We start from the raw sequence: 15,849 nt of genomic DNA, 5'->3' as shown, positions 1-15,849 counted from the left end.
AACATGCACACAGAGAGAGCCCAGGAAAGGCTAGAAATGGAATTCAATGAGAAGACAAGGACAGCCTGCACTAATCAGGCAAAGAGCATTGTAAACTATGACCAGCACCTGATTACATGTAAGCAGCCTCTTTTACCCTCTTATCCCTCTCTTTTCCTATTCTTTTTATTCCACAAACCACCTTGATCCCCCTTTCCCCACTTTTTGTTTTTTCCCTAAACATCTCATAACAAGCCTTCATACAATCCCTGTACAATCCCAAGATCATAGAATCAGAGAACTGTTACGGTTGGAAGGGACCTCAAGGATCATCCAGTTCCAACCTCCCTGCCATGGGCAGGGACACCTCACACTAGATCAGGTTGCTCAGAGCCACATCCAGCCTGGCCTTAAAAACCTCCAGGGATGAGGCTTCTACCACCTCCCTGGGCAACCTGTTCCAGTGTCTCACCACCCTCATGGTCAAGAACTTCTTCCTAACATCCAATCTGAATCTATCCATTTCTGGTTTTGTTCCATTCTTCCTAGTCCTATCATTTTGTGTCAGCCAAAAAATTCCCTCCCCAGCTTTCTTGTAGCCCCCTTCAGATACTGGAAGGCCACAAGAAGGTCTCCTCAGAGCCTTCTCTTTTCCAGACTGAACAGCCCCAACTCTCTCAGTCTGTCCTCACAGGGGAGGTGCTCCAGCCCTCTGATCATCCTCATGGCCCTTCTCTGGACACGTTTCAGCACGTCCAGATCCTTCTTGTAATAGGGACTCCAGAACTGGTTGCAGTACTCCAGGTGGGGTCTCACCAGAGCAGAGTATGCTGCTGGCTATGCTTCTCCTGCTGCAGCTCTTCCCTGCATCCCACAAGGAGTCCCATACCTCCAGGCTGTATCCACCCTCAGCCTGCAAGGTGCTTCAGAAAACCTCTCTGACTTACCATGAGTGCTGGATCTTACTCCTACCCTACAGGGCTGACACTCCCCTGGGGTGTCTCCGGAGGGGCTGGGTTGTTGAGGTTCCCCCACCTGTCATTGTGCCTCTGGGCTCTGCGGTGTGTGCCAAGGTGAGCCTGTAATCAGCTAACCCAGCAGAAAGCATTCATCAGCATGATGCAGCTGCCAGCTCCTTTGCATTCCTCAGCTCACACTCAAGGTGCTATACAGTGTTTTCAGACTAACAGGTAATAGATGAGGTAGACACAAAGCTTTAGGGAATATTAAACCAATGCTGTGAGAGTTCTTATTACACGGTGAAGATGTTTAGGCAGGCTGAATCTCAGTCCCAGTCAATGTGTTGAGGCTGGCCTAAAGCCACACAGCCTTCAAGCACGGGAGAGCAGACAAACCCAAGCTCTTCCCTTGTCCTGTGACACACACTTTAGTCCAAAGGCTGTCTTTCAAGCCATGTGAGTTTTCAGATTGCCACTAACTTGCAAATATTCTATATAGAGATATGCACACTGTTACACAGAATAACTGTCCTGTAAATCTCAGAACCCAAGCTGCAGATGTTCAAAGGTTCTGTGTCTCTTACTCCACACCTGAGTCCTCATGGTCCAAGTGTTGACACTCAACTGACAGATTTTCTGAACAGATTTTCACATCTTTTTCCTTCTCAAGAAGGACTCAATGGGAAGCCCCTCAAACGCTACCTTTGTTCCAACTTTTGCCCTAGCATTTGTAAAATAAAAATGAATGGATAATTTCCAGTCATGGTCCATCATTTCATTATTTAATATAGTGGTGGTTCTTTTCCTCTGTATTATTCTAGTCACACTCATATAATTCAGTGAACAGAGAGAAAATTTATTCTTCAGCAGCACCTACTTGTAGTTCTGTTTACCCAGTGGCTGTGAATCTCACACTTCTCTTACATTCCTCTGCTGTCCTCACTGTCCTCTGCTTCTTCTGGAGTGTTTTTCTGTTGAAATGCTTTTCTGAATGGCAGAATAAAATCTGCTTGTCCAGGGGACAGATTAGGAAATGTGGCATCAATGTATCTTTGAAAAGATTGTCTTGTAGCTTCTATTTCAGTTTCCAGGGTGTCCTTCCAATTTGTCATCTTTTCCAGTTTTTGAGTGAGAATCTCTACCTGTTCTTCTGCTGCTTTCAGTGTAGCCATCATTTTCCCCATCTCATCAAGATGTAGGGTCTCTGCTTCTCTGAGCTTTTCTTCAGTCTCAGTCTGGCTCTCTGTTTGTGAAATACTCAGGGCAAGTTCTATCTCATGACGTTTTTCTTCATTTAATTCCTCTATACTCTTATCATATAGTCTCTTAGCTAACATAGTTTCTTCTTTAAGTTGCTCTAAGTGCTTTCTATTTAAAAGCAAAAAGAAAATGAAAAAAAGATTTGTCAGGGACACCTTTTATTAAAGATTATTTTAAAAAAAAACAACTTAAGTCTATCCAGGCTTTTGCAAAACCTTTCTCATTCAACAAAAAACATATATGAAATCAAAACCTGATGTAGGACCTGGGGCTTTTTAGTCTGGAGAAGACTGAGAGGTGATTATATAAATGTTTATAAATATCTGAGGGCTGGGTGTCAAGAGAGAGGGAATAGGCACTTCTCCAATGCACCCTGTGATAGGACAAGGGGCAATGGACATAAACTACAACACAGGAAGTTCCACCTCAACATGAGGAAATTCTTCCCTGTGAGGGTCATAGAGCACTGGAACAGGCTGCCCAGGCAGGTTGTGGAGTCTCCTTCTCTGGAGACTTTCCAGCCCCATCTGGATGTGTTCCTGTGTGACCTGTGCTAGATTCTATGGTCCTGCTCTGGCAGGGGGGTTGGACTCGATCTCCTGAGGTCCCTTCCAACCCCTAACATCCTGTGATCCTGTGGCCTCTGGAACAAAATAGGGTAAAAGAAGGCCACTGGTGATGTAGAGAAAGTCAGCTGCAGAAGATTCTATTTCTGCATATGTCATATCCAGTGCCAATTTAATGATGCTTGCTTCCAAATGAAAACTACAAAGGATTACTATCTCACTCTTCATTCATGTCTCTCTTGGAGCTAGCGTTTAAGTAGACATTGATTTTCAAATAGACTTTGAACAGTTCTGGCCCCAAGTAAAAATGCTGTCTTGAAGTGAAATCTAAGAACTGATTTCTAGACCACAGCATCATCTGCAATTTTGTTTAAGTGGAACTGAGAGCACTTTTGTGCTGGCATGTCAGTAATAAAACCTATCATTTATATTACACAGTCCAAACATTATGGGTGCTATTTACCAGAGCTGGCTCAGGGACATGTGCATGAGGCATCCACAGAGGTTACTGAGCCAAATACCTCAATGTACAGAAAAGAATTTCTGCCCTGTTATTGCTCCCTCCGCTTTGCTGGAGATATTTTTGTAGCACTCTGCTAACAGGAGAAGTTAAAGAACCCAGCTAAGTTTATGCAGACTGTGATTTATCTTTGTCAGAAAGGGCATGTTTTAATTGTGAAAATGAAGGTATTAAATAATGGATCAAAACTTAAGTGTGGCTCTGTTCAGAGAAAAAAAAATAAAAAAGGGCATCTTACAAAGGAACAGACCTGAACTGATCTTTCCATTGGGAAACCACAGAATTGTCAGGGTTGGAAGGGACCCCAAGGATTATCTAGTTCCAAACCCCCTGCCATGGGCAGGGACACCTCACACTAGATCACACTTTACCAGGCTGCCCAGAGCCACATCCAGCCTGGCCTTAAAAACATCCAGGGATGGGGCTGCCACCTATTTTGTTGTTTCTGCTGTCAAAAAACGAAGTGTATTCTACTCTTAATAGGGAGTGGTGGGTTAGTATTTTGGTGTTCAAAGCTGTTTGGTTCACAATGCTTAATCTATGTGGGTAGGATCTTCTCCAGTTTTGCATAGATATCTTCTCCATTTTTGCATAGATGTCATGAATGGTACAGGAGCCCCCTAAGATCTTTGTTGCTGATGACTCTAATCAGTCATAGAAAGCAAACCTTTTGTACCCTTGGCTGACAAGGAACAAAGCTTGTTTTATTTCCACATGGGGTGTAATCAAGAGAGAGCAAGCCTGCAACTCTTGCTGGTCTCTTTGCACTGCCAAACTTTTTTTTTTCTTTTCTGAGCAACACTGGTACAATCCCTGTAATTTTCTTTAACACAGCATGTTTGCCAATCAGGTCAGGGAAACACTAAGAGCACCTGTGCTCCCCAGCTACTTCCTCCAGGACTGCCTCCCTCTCCTGCTTCCTGGCTTCAGCCATGGCTTGCTGATACTCCTGGGCACACTCCATGAGGGCACACTGAAGTTTGTGAGCCATGCGCTGTCCTGCAGCTTCAACCTCTCTTTTCCACACATCTTCCATGTACTGCTGCATCTCTGCCTTTGCCTTCCTCACTTCCTCCTTAAGCAAAATCAAAAGTAGATGTAAGTAGCAACCACTTATTGTTCAGTTGTCTTTAAATAATGTCCAGCAAAGCCCAGTATGATGGGGCGATTACAGTGACATGCTGTAGCATCATTCCACATCAGCCATGTGGAATGGCAGGAGGCACAAAAAGTTCCCTGATACATTTTCTTCACAAGCTCTTGTGGCTGGTGGCATGGTTTTGGAGTGAGATGGAGAAGCCTGGTCTTTTGTGTGCTTGTCAGCAAGATATTGCTCAGGCTGATATATAAAGGTATTACAACACTAATCTTAGGTGGTCTGGATGGCCATAGATACATCTAGAATCTCAGTATACACCAATATACCTCTGCTGCCAAACTCATGCCAAGCCTTGACCATTCAGGAAAGAAATCCAACCCTCCCAACTCACTGTCCAGTGATCTGTGCTGTTTTGCCACCATCCACAAATCTTTCTAAGACCCTTGAGAATTGCATCCTTTGTGGAAGTGGCAAGACATTAGAGGGAAAGTTCTAGCTGCTTAGATCTTGGTGGGTTTTCTAAAACAAGATGAGCAGAGTTGCATGAAGTTTGATGTAAGGCTTTTGCAGACCCAGCTATTTGTGGATTCTGGTTGTTTGCCTACTGCTGACAAGTGGAGTCACAAATAACAGGACATACTTACAAAAAGCCTAACTAAACCCATTTGATCACTAGTGATGGTGGAACAACCATACCAATACTGCTGCAAAAAGCCATTCCTGAGGCTACCAGCCAAAAGCAGTTGTCTTTGGCCTGTCCTACATGTAAAACCACTTCAATCACTCATTCAGTGGGATGTCTTTTTGGCTGCCACCATCTGTATGCTTACACAGATGATGAGTAAATTTTATACCACTGCCTTTCCAAGCTAGCTGCCAGCAAGCACTTAGCTGATTGTTAAGACAGCTCTTAAAATGAACTTCAAGAAACACAAACCACCAAATTTAAATCATCTTGCAGTTACTTTAGTCGTATCTACCTCTTCTTCTGTTTCAGCTGTAGAATTCTGTATCTATGCTATGCTGTATGATGGAAAAAACCCACAGAGCTTCCCTTGGAAAAAAGCTGCATAAAATGAAATAAACTCAGCCAGAAACTTAAGACCACTGTAAACCTCCCTGCTTTTCTTCTTGAGAGGCCAAGTGCATTGCTTTGACTGCCTGCAGTATATCAAATGGATATCTATTTAGAAACTTGTATAAAATAAAATTCCAAAGCAGTTCTCTGTGTGCCCTTCAGCCACTGTAAGGCTGACAGGTATTAGACCTGACCGTGTAGTAGTATTAGCCTGACTGAGGAGTGCTTAGGTGCTCCAGTAGTATAAAGCCCTGTGAGGCAGTGCAGAAGGCACTAAGGCTCAGATTCAGAAAGTATTTCCCTTCTCTTCTCTTTGTATATCTCTGAGTCTTGTCTCAGATGTACAAACAGTCATATAAAGCATGTGCTAAGCATACACAGAAATTCAGAGCTACAGCTGGTGTTCTTCATTGAGGAATATACACGTGCTGGCAGCTTTCTTTCTCCTCCACCCCACTTAGGGTCCACATTCAGTAAGTCATTGAAATACCTTTCTAGCTTTGATTGACACAAAATTTAAGGACAGATTTAAAGTTAAGCCTATATTTAATTGCCCTTAAGAAATGCACCTAATCACAGAACAGCCTAGGTTGGAAGGGACCTTATAGATCATCCACTCAGCTGCTCAAAGCCTCATCCAACCTGTCCTTGAACACTCTTAGGGAGGAAGCATCCACAACCTTCCTGGGCAGCCTGTTCCAGAGTCCTACCACACTCATACTGAAGAACTTCTTCCTACAATCCAGTTTAAACCTACTCTCCCTCAGCTTCAAACCATTCCATCACAGGTTTAGTAACTGACTGAATGAAAGTCTGACAAAGCATTTTCAACAAAGCCCAGAAACTTCATTCAATGGAAAAAAAAATTAACAAAAAAACACCCCCAGATGACCTGAAAGCTGGAACTATAGTTCAAACTTCAGGTGAATGGAGTAATGACGTCTGGGTTATAGCAAGCATTAAAAAAAAGCTGGTGAGGGACCTCTTAGGATGTCAGGTAATGATAGGACTAGGGGGAAGGGAACAAAAATAGAAATGGGTAAATTCAGATTGGATGTTAGGAAGAAATTCCTCACCATGAGGGTGGTGAGACACTGGAACAGGTTGCCCAGGGAAGTGGTGGAAACCTCATCCCTGGAGGTTTTTAAGGCCAGGCTGGATGTGGCTCTGAGCAACCAGATCTAGTGTGAGGGGTTGGAAATAGGCGATCCTTGAGATCCCTTCCAACCCTAACAATTCTGTGATTCTATAACTAAACAAACAAACAAATAAACCCGTCATTTTTTTTTAACCTAAAATGACATTCTTGATTGTAAAACACATGGTTCTGTCATGCTGGCTATTTCCACAGTGATGAAAGCAAACTGGTTCATACCTTTGATTCCTTTGCAAGGGTTTGCTTAAGGTCTTGTACAAAAGCACTGTGGTTAGCTGCTGCCTCTTTGAGAGCTTTATCCACTGCATCTTCCTTGTGAATTTCAGCCTTTAAAACAAGTTGTTATTTACATTTAAATTCAGCTGCTCACATTCTAGTAACATCCTATTAAAATAAAGCAGAGGTTATGTAATCAATAGTTCTGTATTTTCTATTTAAGAAATCAGAGTAAGTTAAATTTAAAACCTGATGGCAAAATAAATTTTGGCCCATTTGGCAATTTGTTGATGCTTGTTAAAAGGTCACCACACAGTAACGCTGAGCCACCACAGTTGTAAACACTATGCACAACATAAAGGGCAGGAGTTACACAGCACTGTGGGCAACAGCTTTAACAGCCAATGACTTCTCTGTGCGTTAGAGGCCATTTCCAGACCAGATGTAAAATGCTATTAATTCAAAGTATGCTTTGTTGTGAAAGAAAATAGAAACTGGAGAAATATGTACACAGAAATCTGTGAGCAAAGGAGGAGACAAAATTCATGACAGCTCTATAGCAGGGACTTCAAAGTTCATAGAATCAGCCAGGTTGGAAGAGAACTTCAAGGTCATCCAGTCCAACCTATCACCCAGCTGTGTCCAATCAATTAGACCATGGCCCTAAGTGCTCCTTAAACAATCCAGGGACAGCGACTCCACCACCTCCCTGGGCAGCACATTCCAATGGGCAATCACTCTCTCTGTGAAGAACTTCCTCCTAATCTCCAGCCTATACCTCCCTGGCACAACTTGAGACTGTGTCACCTCCTTCTGCTGCTGGTTGCCCGGGAGAAGAGACCAACCCCCTCCTGGCTACAGCCTCCCTTCAGGTAGTTGTAGAGAGCAATGAGGTCTCCCCTGAGCCTCCTCTTCTCCAGGCTAAACACCCCCAGCTCCCTCAGCCTCTCCTCACAGGGCTGTGCTCCAGACCCCTCCCCAGCCTTGTTGCCCTTCTCTGGACACCTTCCAGTACCTCAACATCTCTCTTGAACTGAGGAGCCCAGAACTGGACACAGGACTCAAGGTGTGGCCTGACCAGGGCTGAGTACGAGGGAAGAATAACCTCCCTTGTCCTGCTGGCCACACTATTCCTGATCCAGGCCAGGATGCCATTGGCTCTCCTGGCCACCTGGGCACACTGCTGGCTCATGTTCAGCCTACTGTCAACCAGCACCCTCAGGTCCCTTTCTGTCTGGCTGCTCTCCAGCCACTCTGTCCCCAACCTGTAGTGCTGCTTGGGGTTGTTGTGGCCAAAGTGTAGAACCCTGCACTTAGCCTTGTTAAATCTTACCCCATGGCCTCTCCCCACCCATCCAGCCTGTCAAGGTCCCTCTGCAGGGCCCTCCTACCCTGTAACAGATCAACACCTGCCCCAGCGTGGTGTCATCTGCAAACTTACTGACTCAATCCCCTCATCCAGATCATCAATAAAGATATTGAACAGGATGGGGCCCAGCACTAATCCCTGGGGGACACCACTGGTGCCTGGCTGCCAACTGGATGTGGCACCATTGACCACCACTCTCTGGGCTCAGCCCTCCAGCCAGTTCTTGACCCATTTCAGAGTGAATCTGTCCAAGTTCTTTATTAACTTTCTTGATGCTCTAGCAATTATTCCAAATAATAATCCTTATTTAAGTGGCAGGAGTGTAATTTAATTTACCTGAGACCAAAGTTCAGCTTTCACTTTTTCAATGGATTCTTGCACGTCTGCTGCCTCCTTTTCCTTTTGTTTTTGTTGAATGTCTGCTCCAATCTCTGCACAATCAACATGAGCAGATCACACACAGAAAACAACCAGAGTGCACAAACCTCTGCCTTTCTCCTGATTCTTGCTTGATTCTGCAGCTGAATTCAAAATCAAAAGGCTAAAACCCCACACGCTCTCATTTCACATATAGGAAACCACAATTATTACTGCTTGTGCATTTCTGGAATTCTGTTGCTGCTAGGACTACATTAGCACCCTGAAACAGGGGTGAGATAAGCCTCAATCAAAGGTCAGCAGTCAGAATCAGGTAGGATTCAGGATAAAACATCCGAAATGAGAGGGTGGCCCTTGCAAATACTCAGTCAAGCATAGTTCTTCCCAAACTACTTGAGTCTCAGAAAACATTTGCTAACGGTCTTACAGCTAATTCTCTTTCACACTTCATTATGTCCAAATCTGAATGCCTTCATGCACCACAGGATGGCACACCTCTTCTCTGCCCTGGTGAGGCTGCATCTGGAATATTGTGTCCAGTTCTGGGCCACACAGTTTAAGGACCTCAGGGAACTGCTTGGAAGAGTCCAGAGCCACAAAAATGATGAAGGGTGTGGAACATCTTCCTGATGAGGAGAGACTGAGGGAGCTGGGGCTCTGTAGTTTGGAGGAGACCAAGGGGTGACCTCATTAATGTTTATAATGATATAAAGGGCAAGTGCCAAGAGGATGGAGTCAGGCTCTTCTGGGTAATGCCCAATGACAGGGCATAGAAGTTGAGGCATAGGAAGTTCAATGGAAACATGAAGAAGAATTATTTCCCTGTGAAGGTGACAGAACACTGGAACAGACTGCCCAGGGGGATTGTGGAGTCTCCCTCTCTGGAGATATCCAAAACCCACTTGGATGTGTTCCTGTGTGATCTGGTGTAGGTGATCCTGCTCTGGCAGGGGGGTTGGTTTGGATGATCTTTCAAGGTCCCTTCCAGCCCCCAACATTCTGTGATTCTGTGATGGCTGACCCTGCCCCACTCCCATTACACTGGATTTATTAATATTCAGCAGGTAGTTCTTTCTCACCAAGATGCAAATGCCTTTGTGACTGTCAAGAACAGAGATTGCAAGGTAAGGATTTCAGAGATTTGACTTACCCAGTATATCACGGTGAGTGTAATAGCGCGTTCTGAAAGGCTTATACTCCCGAATCCGATCAAAAGTAGCCTTGGAAGGTGGTGGTGGTATTATTTTTGAACATACAGCACAACAAACAAAGGAGTCCAGATCAGGACTCCTAATCATTATGGTATTTTAGTATTTTTCTGTCATACAGTTACTAAAACGTCAGAACTCTGTTCCTGACAAATCTCTTGCTTGCACATAAAATGCTTATTGTTGCTACAGAAAACACGCAGAGAGAAAAATCATTGACCACTGCTTTTTACCAAGTTAGATCAAGCTTTTGCCTTTGGATTAGGATTCACACATGCTGACAACTCAGTAATGGGATGCTATAAGTGGATGATGAGGGCAGGTTGTGTGAAGTGACCTTTCCCAGCCTTACCACAGCTCCCTGTATAGCAACGGTTACTGGGCAGGGCTGGCTTTGCTCACAAAGAACTTTCCCTGCTAAGGCTTTAAGCACTGCCACAGTAGGCTTTGGCTTTTTAATGGTTTGGCTTGGGTTTGCTGTTGAATGTCAACAATTCCTCTTCAAATTATGTAGTCTAAGGAGATTTTAGGAGCATTACAATAGCTACTGTTTCAGACATCTGAATCATAGCATTTTGTTGCTGTTCTTGGTAAAGAGGTGAAAGCCAGCACAGACAAGTGAAAAACTGGCAAAAACCTGAAAAGAAGCTGGGAAATCACTTTGACTCAGTTTCTGTCAAGCCAGCTATCGTCCATTGCAGATGGTTATTACTGTACTGAAGATGAAATTGAGAGAAGTGGAACAAAAGAAATTGTATTGGCGCCGTTTGTTCACCTTCTAGGTGCAGAAGGGGAGCCATGCTTGCAGAGTTGAACCAACAAGTTCTGTTACCAATTGAAGTTTTGTTAGAGTGGTTGTTTTGTTCCCAGTTTGCTCAAGGTGCAGGCTGGCAGAGAACATCCTCATGTGCTACGGAAATGCTGCAATGCCCATCCCTCCTCAAGACACAGTCAGAGTGGCACCAATCAGCATGCTGCTGAGGGTCACCTCCAACCCACATGCAAGGCTGTTTGGCAAGACTGGGCTTGTCCATGGGCATATGTTCTTTTCTCTCTGCAAGAACCAGATGATTCTAGACATTCCATTCCTTGAGTTCATTAACCTACAATGATTTTATATAATATACTTTGCAATATAGAGAAATTTAATTTTTGATTGCAGTTTGAATAAAATAGTCCTGCTGTCCAGTCAAGACCACCCTACAAGCTCTGTCTAACCTGGAGTTAAACACCTTGATTGGCAAGTTGATACCAGTGTGTCCACTATCTGATGCCAAACAGGAAAGGTAAGAGCTGAGTTCTTCCTGCTTTTTTTGGCAGAAGCACTCACTTCACTTCTGTTCTCTTCTATCAAGTTACTGATCTATTTTTTTTAATTTATTTCTAAGGGTGTATGAGTACCCAAAGATGATTTTGGCCAGTTATTTCAGATTCTTTATTAAACAGAACCCTTCAATGACTGCTTTATCAGAACTTTCTTGCCTTAAAATTATTTTACCTGCACCACTGTCAATTATGAAGTTTCCATGGATTAAGGCACCACCCTTTTATTTTCACACACAATACATTATGCCTTCTGTTCAAAAAATAAAAGAGAAACCTCTTTCATCACTTACTCAAAGAGAGAAGCAAGCTGAACAATGCAAATTTCTAAGGCACAGCCTTGACTGCACATCTGAGGTAATTTCATGTCTTCTGGCACACTGTGGAGATTGCAGACAATTCTTAAAATCACTTTTATGTTTGTATGTATTTTAATTGTAGTTTATTCATACAGGACAATCATTCTGTAAAGGAACTTAAATTGCATTAAACAGCAAAAAGAGACATTTACCCATTACTTCAATGGATGGTGAAAAAATTAGTAGTTGCCCTGAAAAGTTCTGTCACTGATTTGCTGATCTCTTTATGTTCTCAGTCCCACTTGGAAGTTTTCCGTCTCATGTACCTGGACCCCTCACCGTCGACTGCTTCATAGAGGTCTTTTTTATTCTCTGCTGTTGCATGCAGATAACCAAGGTAGGCCACACAGAGGCTAATTGCTATGAGTCCAAATGCCATCACAGGTTTGTTCTGACAATAAAAAAGACAAATTAGTATGTGTTTCCAGTCACGACATTTTTCATTCAGCACAAACATTACGTTCTTCTATCTTAGCTTAGAAAGTTAAAATGGCAAACTAATGTGATGTCTGCAAAAACCACCACTGCTTTATGCAGACTGATCCACGTGACTTTGACAAGCAGCAAGAGAGGAGACTTGATTTTCTGATAACAAAAGAAATTCCCTTTGAAAAAGAAGACTCTTTCTGGAAACAGAACACCACATTGCCCAGGGCTCTACCACTGGTTGCAAATGCTGCTTGAGTATGAACAAACAGGCCAAACCCAATCAATAAAGGCAAGTACTACAAACTTCTAACAGAATCAGTCTGGATATACTACTGGGACACTGCACTTTGCTCCTGCCAAGCAACCCTGATTATATTCCTCTAAACCAGATCATGTATTACAAACACAAATTCTACTATGCACAACATTTCATCCAGTCTTCCTGGGTTCTGCAAGTGTAAATAAAACCCAAGTATAATCAACTTCATTATCAAAGTAAGAAAAAACCAAAATGCTGAAAAGCTATCAAAAATCTTACATTTTATGATTTACTTATAAATATTAAAGAGGCCTCCTATGACTTAACCTGTCAAATTACATGGGTAATATGTCTATAAAGAGTCTTTCTGAAAGCAATGTGGTTAGGTACAAAAGAATCAGACAATATAACAGTGAAATAAAAGCTGGAATAAACAATGTAATGTTTTGGGCTCTTAACAGAGTAGAAAGAAATAAAAATATTTTTAGTTACATTACTGAGTAGCTTGCATAACAAGAGATGGTTACATAATGCACACAGAATTGTAATGACTATTTTAAAGCAATTGTGTCTCTCCAGGCATATTTAGTTTCTCTCAGAATGAGCCTCTTACAGGTTTAATGAAAAGCTCTGGGTTCACAGCTCGGAAGAGCATGGTTGTTTGAACACTCTTCAGTCCTGGTGTTCTATCTCTGGGTGTTTCATTTTCATTTGGAGCTTTGGTGGAAGACATTTTAATTAACGGTGAATATTTCCTAAAAACAAAATGAAAAATGTCGTATGAATAAAATTACAAGCTGAAAGAATTACAATCACTGAGTTCACAATCAGCTTGTCTTTACAGCATTAATATTTCTGTATATGTTGTATATATTAACAATTCCCTTTGGTGTTCAACTGGGTTTTGCTTAAGAAAACTGATTTTCGATCACATTAATTTTGTGCATCCTAAAATTAAGTTCTGGAGATGCACATCTTTAGAGAGCAAATGTAGATCTTTTTATAATGGGCCTGAAGTTTTTCACTTGCCTTTGGCTAATGCTTTAGCTACCTGTGTGCTGAGTAGCAGTTTTCAGACCACTGGTTAAAAAGACTACGTCAAGGAACGTTTTCACCTTTCTTTTAAACCCCAGTGCCGTGGTCACCCTATCCACCCACCCCAGCAGCCCCAGGTCTCACCTTCACACAGAGGGGCTGAGCACCTTCAAGATGCTACCTGAGCACAGGTGGACAAAGTACGTCCTTGGTTAACGCTGATTACTGAAGGGCAGAGGCAGTGCTAGAGATCCCTCGTGCCCCATAGCTCACCCGAGCGGGGCACAACCAGGGATCCATGGGCAAGATTCACAAACTCAACCCAGCAATCGCCCCGAAGCCTTCTCCAGCAAGGCCCCAGGCACAGCAAGGAGGTCAGGACAGCTTGGAGGTCAGCCAAAGGGGATGGGCACAGAGTGACACTGCGAGAGCCAACCGCCCAGGAGCTCAACTTGACTGCCCCGCACCGGCGCCCGAGCGGCATAAACCGCGAGGGCAGCGACGGAAAGGACGGAAACCCCCATCCCGGACGGCGAGCGGTCTCCTGACGCCGCTACCAGCTTTAAACCGGGGACGAAGCAGGCAGTTTCCAACAAGAAAAGCCCGGCGGGGCTGTCGGGGATACAACGAGCACGGCCGCGCTCTAGCAACGCCTCAGGAGACGGAGCGCGACGGAGCGCGGCAATGCGCGCCGTCCCGCTACTCACCCCTCAGAGCCAGCACCGCCTCCCTTCGAGAGGGTCGCGGCAGGGCAGGGCGGGCCTGAGCTCAGGCTCGCCTGAGCCTGCGCGGGCCGCGGCCTGCACGCGTGCGCACCCTGCTGGGCGGAGGTCGCCGGCAAGGGCCCAGGCTCCGCCCCAGTCCGCCCTCCCCTCAGGCGGTTGACAGGCGGCGGAGGCGGAGTAGTGGTGTGTTTGCTTTGGGTCGGGGCTGTGGACTTTATCCTGATGCTCCGCATGGTAAGCGGGAGGTATGGGAAGACGCTGGCCCCGGAGCAGGCGTTGGCCAGCGGCTGTTTGCCCCCGGTACCGGCCAGGCGCTGGTAGTCAGCCGTAAACACCCCGAGAGCTGTACATGATACGTCCAGTCGGTGCGAACCTTGGTAGTCAGGCTAGCAGCAATTGCGTGTTAAATGAGGGAAATGGCAACAAGCAGTTGATGTGTTGATCCCAAGTGGCACTGTTATCCCAAAAGCAGAGTCATTTACCCGGTCTCTGATTTATGCAGAGCCAGGAGCTAGTCAGGTCAAGGGAGGTGATTCTCCCTTCTACACCGCTCTGGTGAGACCCCACCTGGAGTACTCCATCCAGTTCTGGAGCCCCTGTTACAAGAAAGATCTGGACGTGCTGGAAGGTGTCCAGAGAAGGGCCATGAGCATGATCAGAGGGCTGGAGCAACTCTCCTGTGAGTACAGGCTGAGAGAGTTGGGGCTGTTCAGTCTGGAGAAGCCTTCCAGGAGACCTTACTGTGGCCTTCAAGTATCTGTAGGGAGCCTACAAGAAAGCTGGGGAGGGACTACCTGGTGTCAGGTAGTGATAGGACTAGGGGGGGTGGGATGGATCCAAGCTAGAGAAGGGGAAATTCAGATTAGACATTAGAAAGAAGTTCTTCACTGTAAGGGTGGTGAAACACTGGAACAGGTTGCCCAGGGAGGTGGTGGAAGCCTCATCCCTGGAGGTGTTTAAGGCCAGGCTGGATGTGGCTCTGGGCAACCTGATCTAGTGTGAGGTGTCCCTGCCCATGGCAGGGGGGGGTTGGACCTAGATGATCCTTGAGGTCCCTTCCAACCCTGACAATTCTATGATTCTGTGTTCCACAAACTAGCTCAACCTAATTACAAAATTTTGTGTACAAGTCTGGTTAACACACCTCTTCTACCTATGCTTCTTCACCTTCAGTTAACAATATCTACAAAATCGACAGCACATGCTCTAAGAGGGGTGGTCTTGTAGGCAAGGAGCTTCTCAGCTCAGGGGGTGTGTGGTTTGGTATTGTAATGATACGTTAATGAGTAAAGTTCACTCATTAGGAACATAAATTGCGACAGCTTTACATCTTCAGGGTTTGCTGATAAAGGTTTCTTCTGTTGACAAGTTTCTGTTTCTTAGATCTTGATGTCCTTGGTGTCTTCTTAATAGCCTTTTGCTTTACTGCAATGGGAATTTCCAGCACAAGCATCATCAATCTTTCAGCTCCTCTTCAGGGATGTAGTCCCCAGCAAGGCATACATTGTTTATTCAAAGTAACCAGCTTTATACTGTAAAGCTCCCCAGTCCTCCTTAGAATATCAGTGCAGTATAGCTAACCCTAAGTTGAACAGTGTCAGTATAACCTAGGCATTTATTCAAACAGCTTCACCTGGATAACACCAGATTGGGAAGGGGTATTTTACCTGGAGATGCATCTCTGGACGTGCAGCCATTTGAGCACAACAATACAATGCAATTGAGGCATCTGATTTCTGGTATTTAGATCAGAACTTCATGTTTCAGGTGTCTGGAAACTCCTGGTTATATAAATGCTGCTTTGCAGTGGTATTGTGTCTTCTATTACTTGTAAACCATAAAATTAATAAAATTACCCAGTCCAGAGGAAACAAAACCCATGTAATCACGTCTGCCTGCTAATCCTTCCCTTACCACTCCTACTGCCTTTG

The 15,849-nt window shown here is 44.5% G+C and overlaps 2 protein-coding genes across 3 annotated transcripts; both read right to left on the bottom strand.

The window, feature by feature from the left end:
- Positions 1-1,858: 1,858 nt before the first annotated feature.
- On the bottom strand, positions 1,859-9,878 carry C2H6orf163 (chromosome 2 C6orf163 homolog). Its single transcript, XM_054393247.1, has 5 exons — positions 9,731-9,878; positions 8,539-8,633; positions 6,837-6,944; positions 4,157-4,359; positions 1,859-2,306 (listed from the first exon to the last, which is right to left on the bottom strand). Exons 1-5 carry the CDS (start codon positions 9,876-9,878, stop codon positions 1,859-1,861), a joined length of 1,002 nt encoding a protein of 333 aa, XP_054249222.1.
- A 1,564-nt stretch (positions 9,879-11,442) lies between these two features.
- Positions 11,443-13,933, bottom strand: SMIM8 (small integral membrane protein 8). Of its 2 annotated transcripts, none has more exons than XM_054398619.1 (3): positions 13,901-13,933; positions 12,772-12,913; positions 11,443-11,861 (listed from the first exon to the last, which is right to left on the bottom strand). In XM_054398619.1, the coding sequence occupies exons 2-3, from the start codon at positions 12,889-12,891 to the stop codon at positions 11,703-11,705; spliced, it is 279 nt and encodes a 92-aa protein (XP_054254594.1). In that variant the 5' UTR covers positions 12,892-12,913; positions 13,901-13,933; the 3' UTR covers positions 11,443-11,702. The 2 variants fall into 2 exon arrangements, with proteins under 2 accessions (XP_054254594.1, XP_054254589.1); XM_054398614.1 differs by lacking the exon at positions 13,901-13,933 and adding an exon at positions 13,338-13,548.
- Positions 13,934-15,849: the final 1,916 nt, after the last annotated feature.

Source organism: Indicator indicator, chromosome 2 (assembly GCF_027791375.1).
Source record: "Indicator indicator isolate 239-I01 chromosome 2, UM_Iind_1.1, whole genome shotgun sequence".
NCBI lineage: Eukaryota > Metazoa > Chordata > Aves > Piciformes > Indicatoridae > Indicator > Indicator indicator.
The sequence above is the reverse complement of the archived record's forward strand: the minus strand, read 5'-3'. Positions and strand labels throughout refer to the sequence as shown.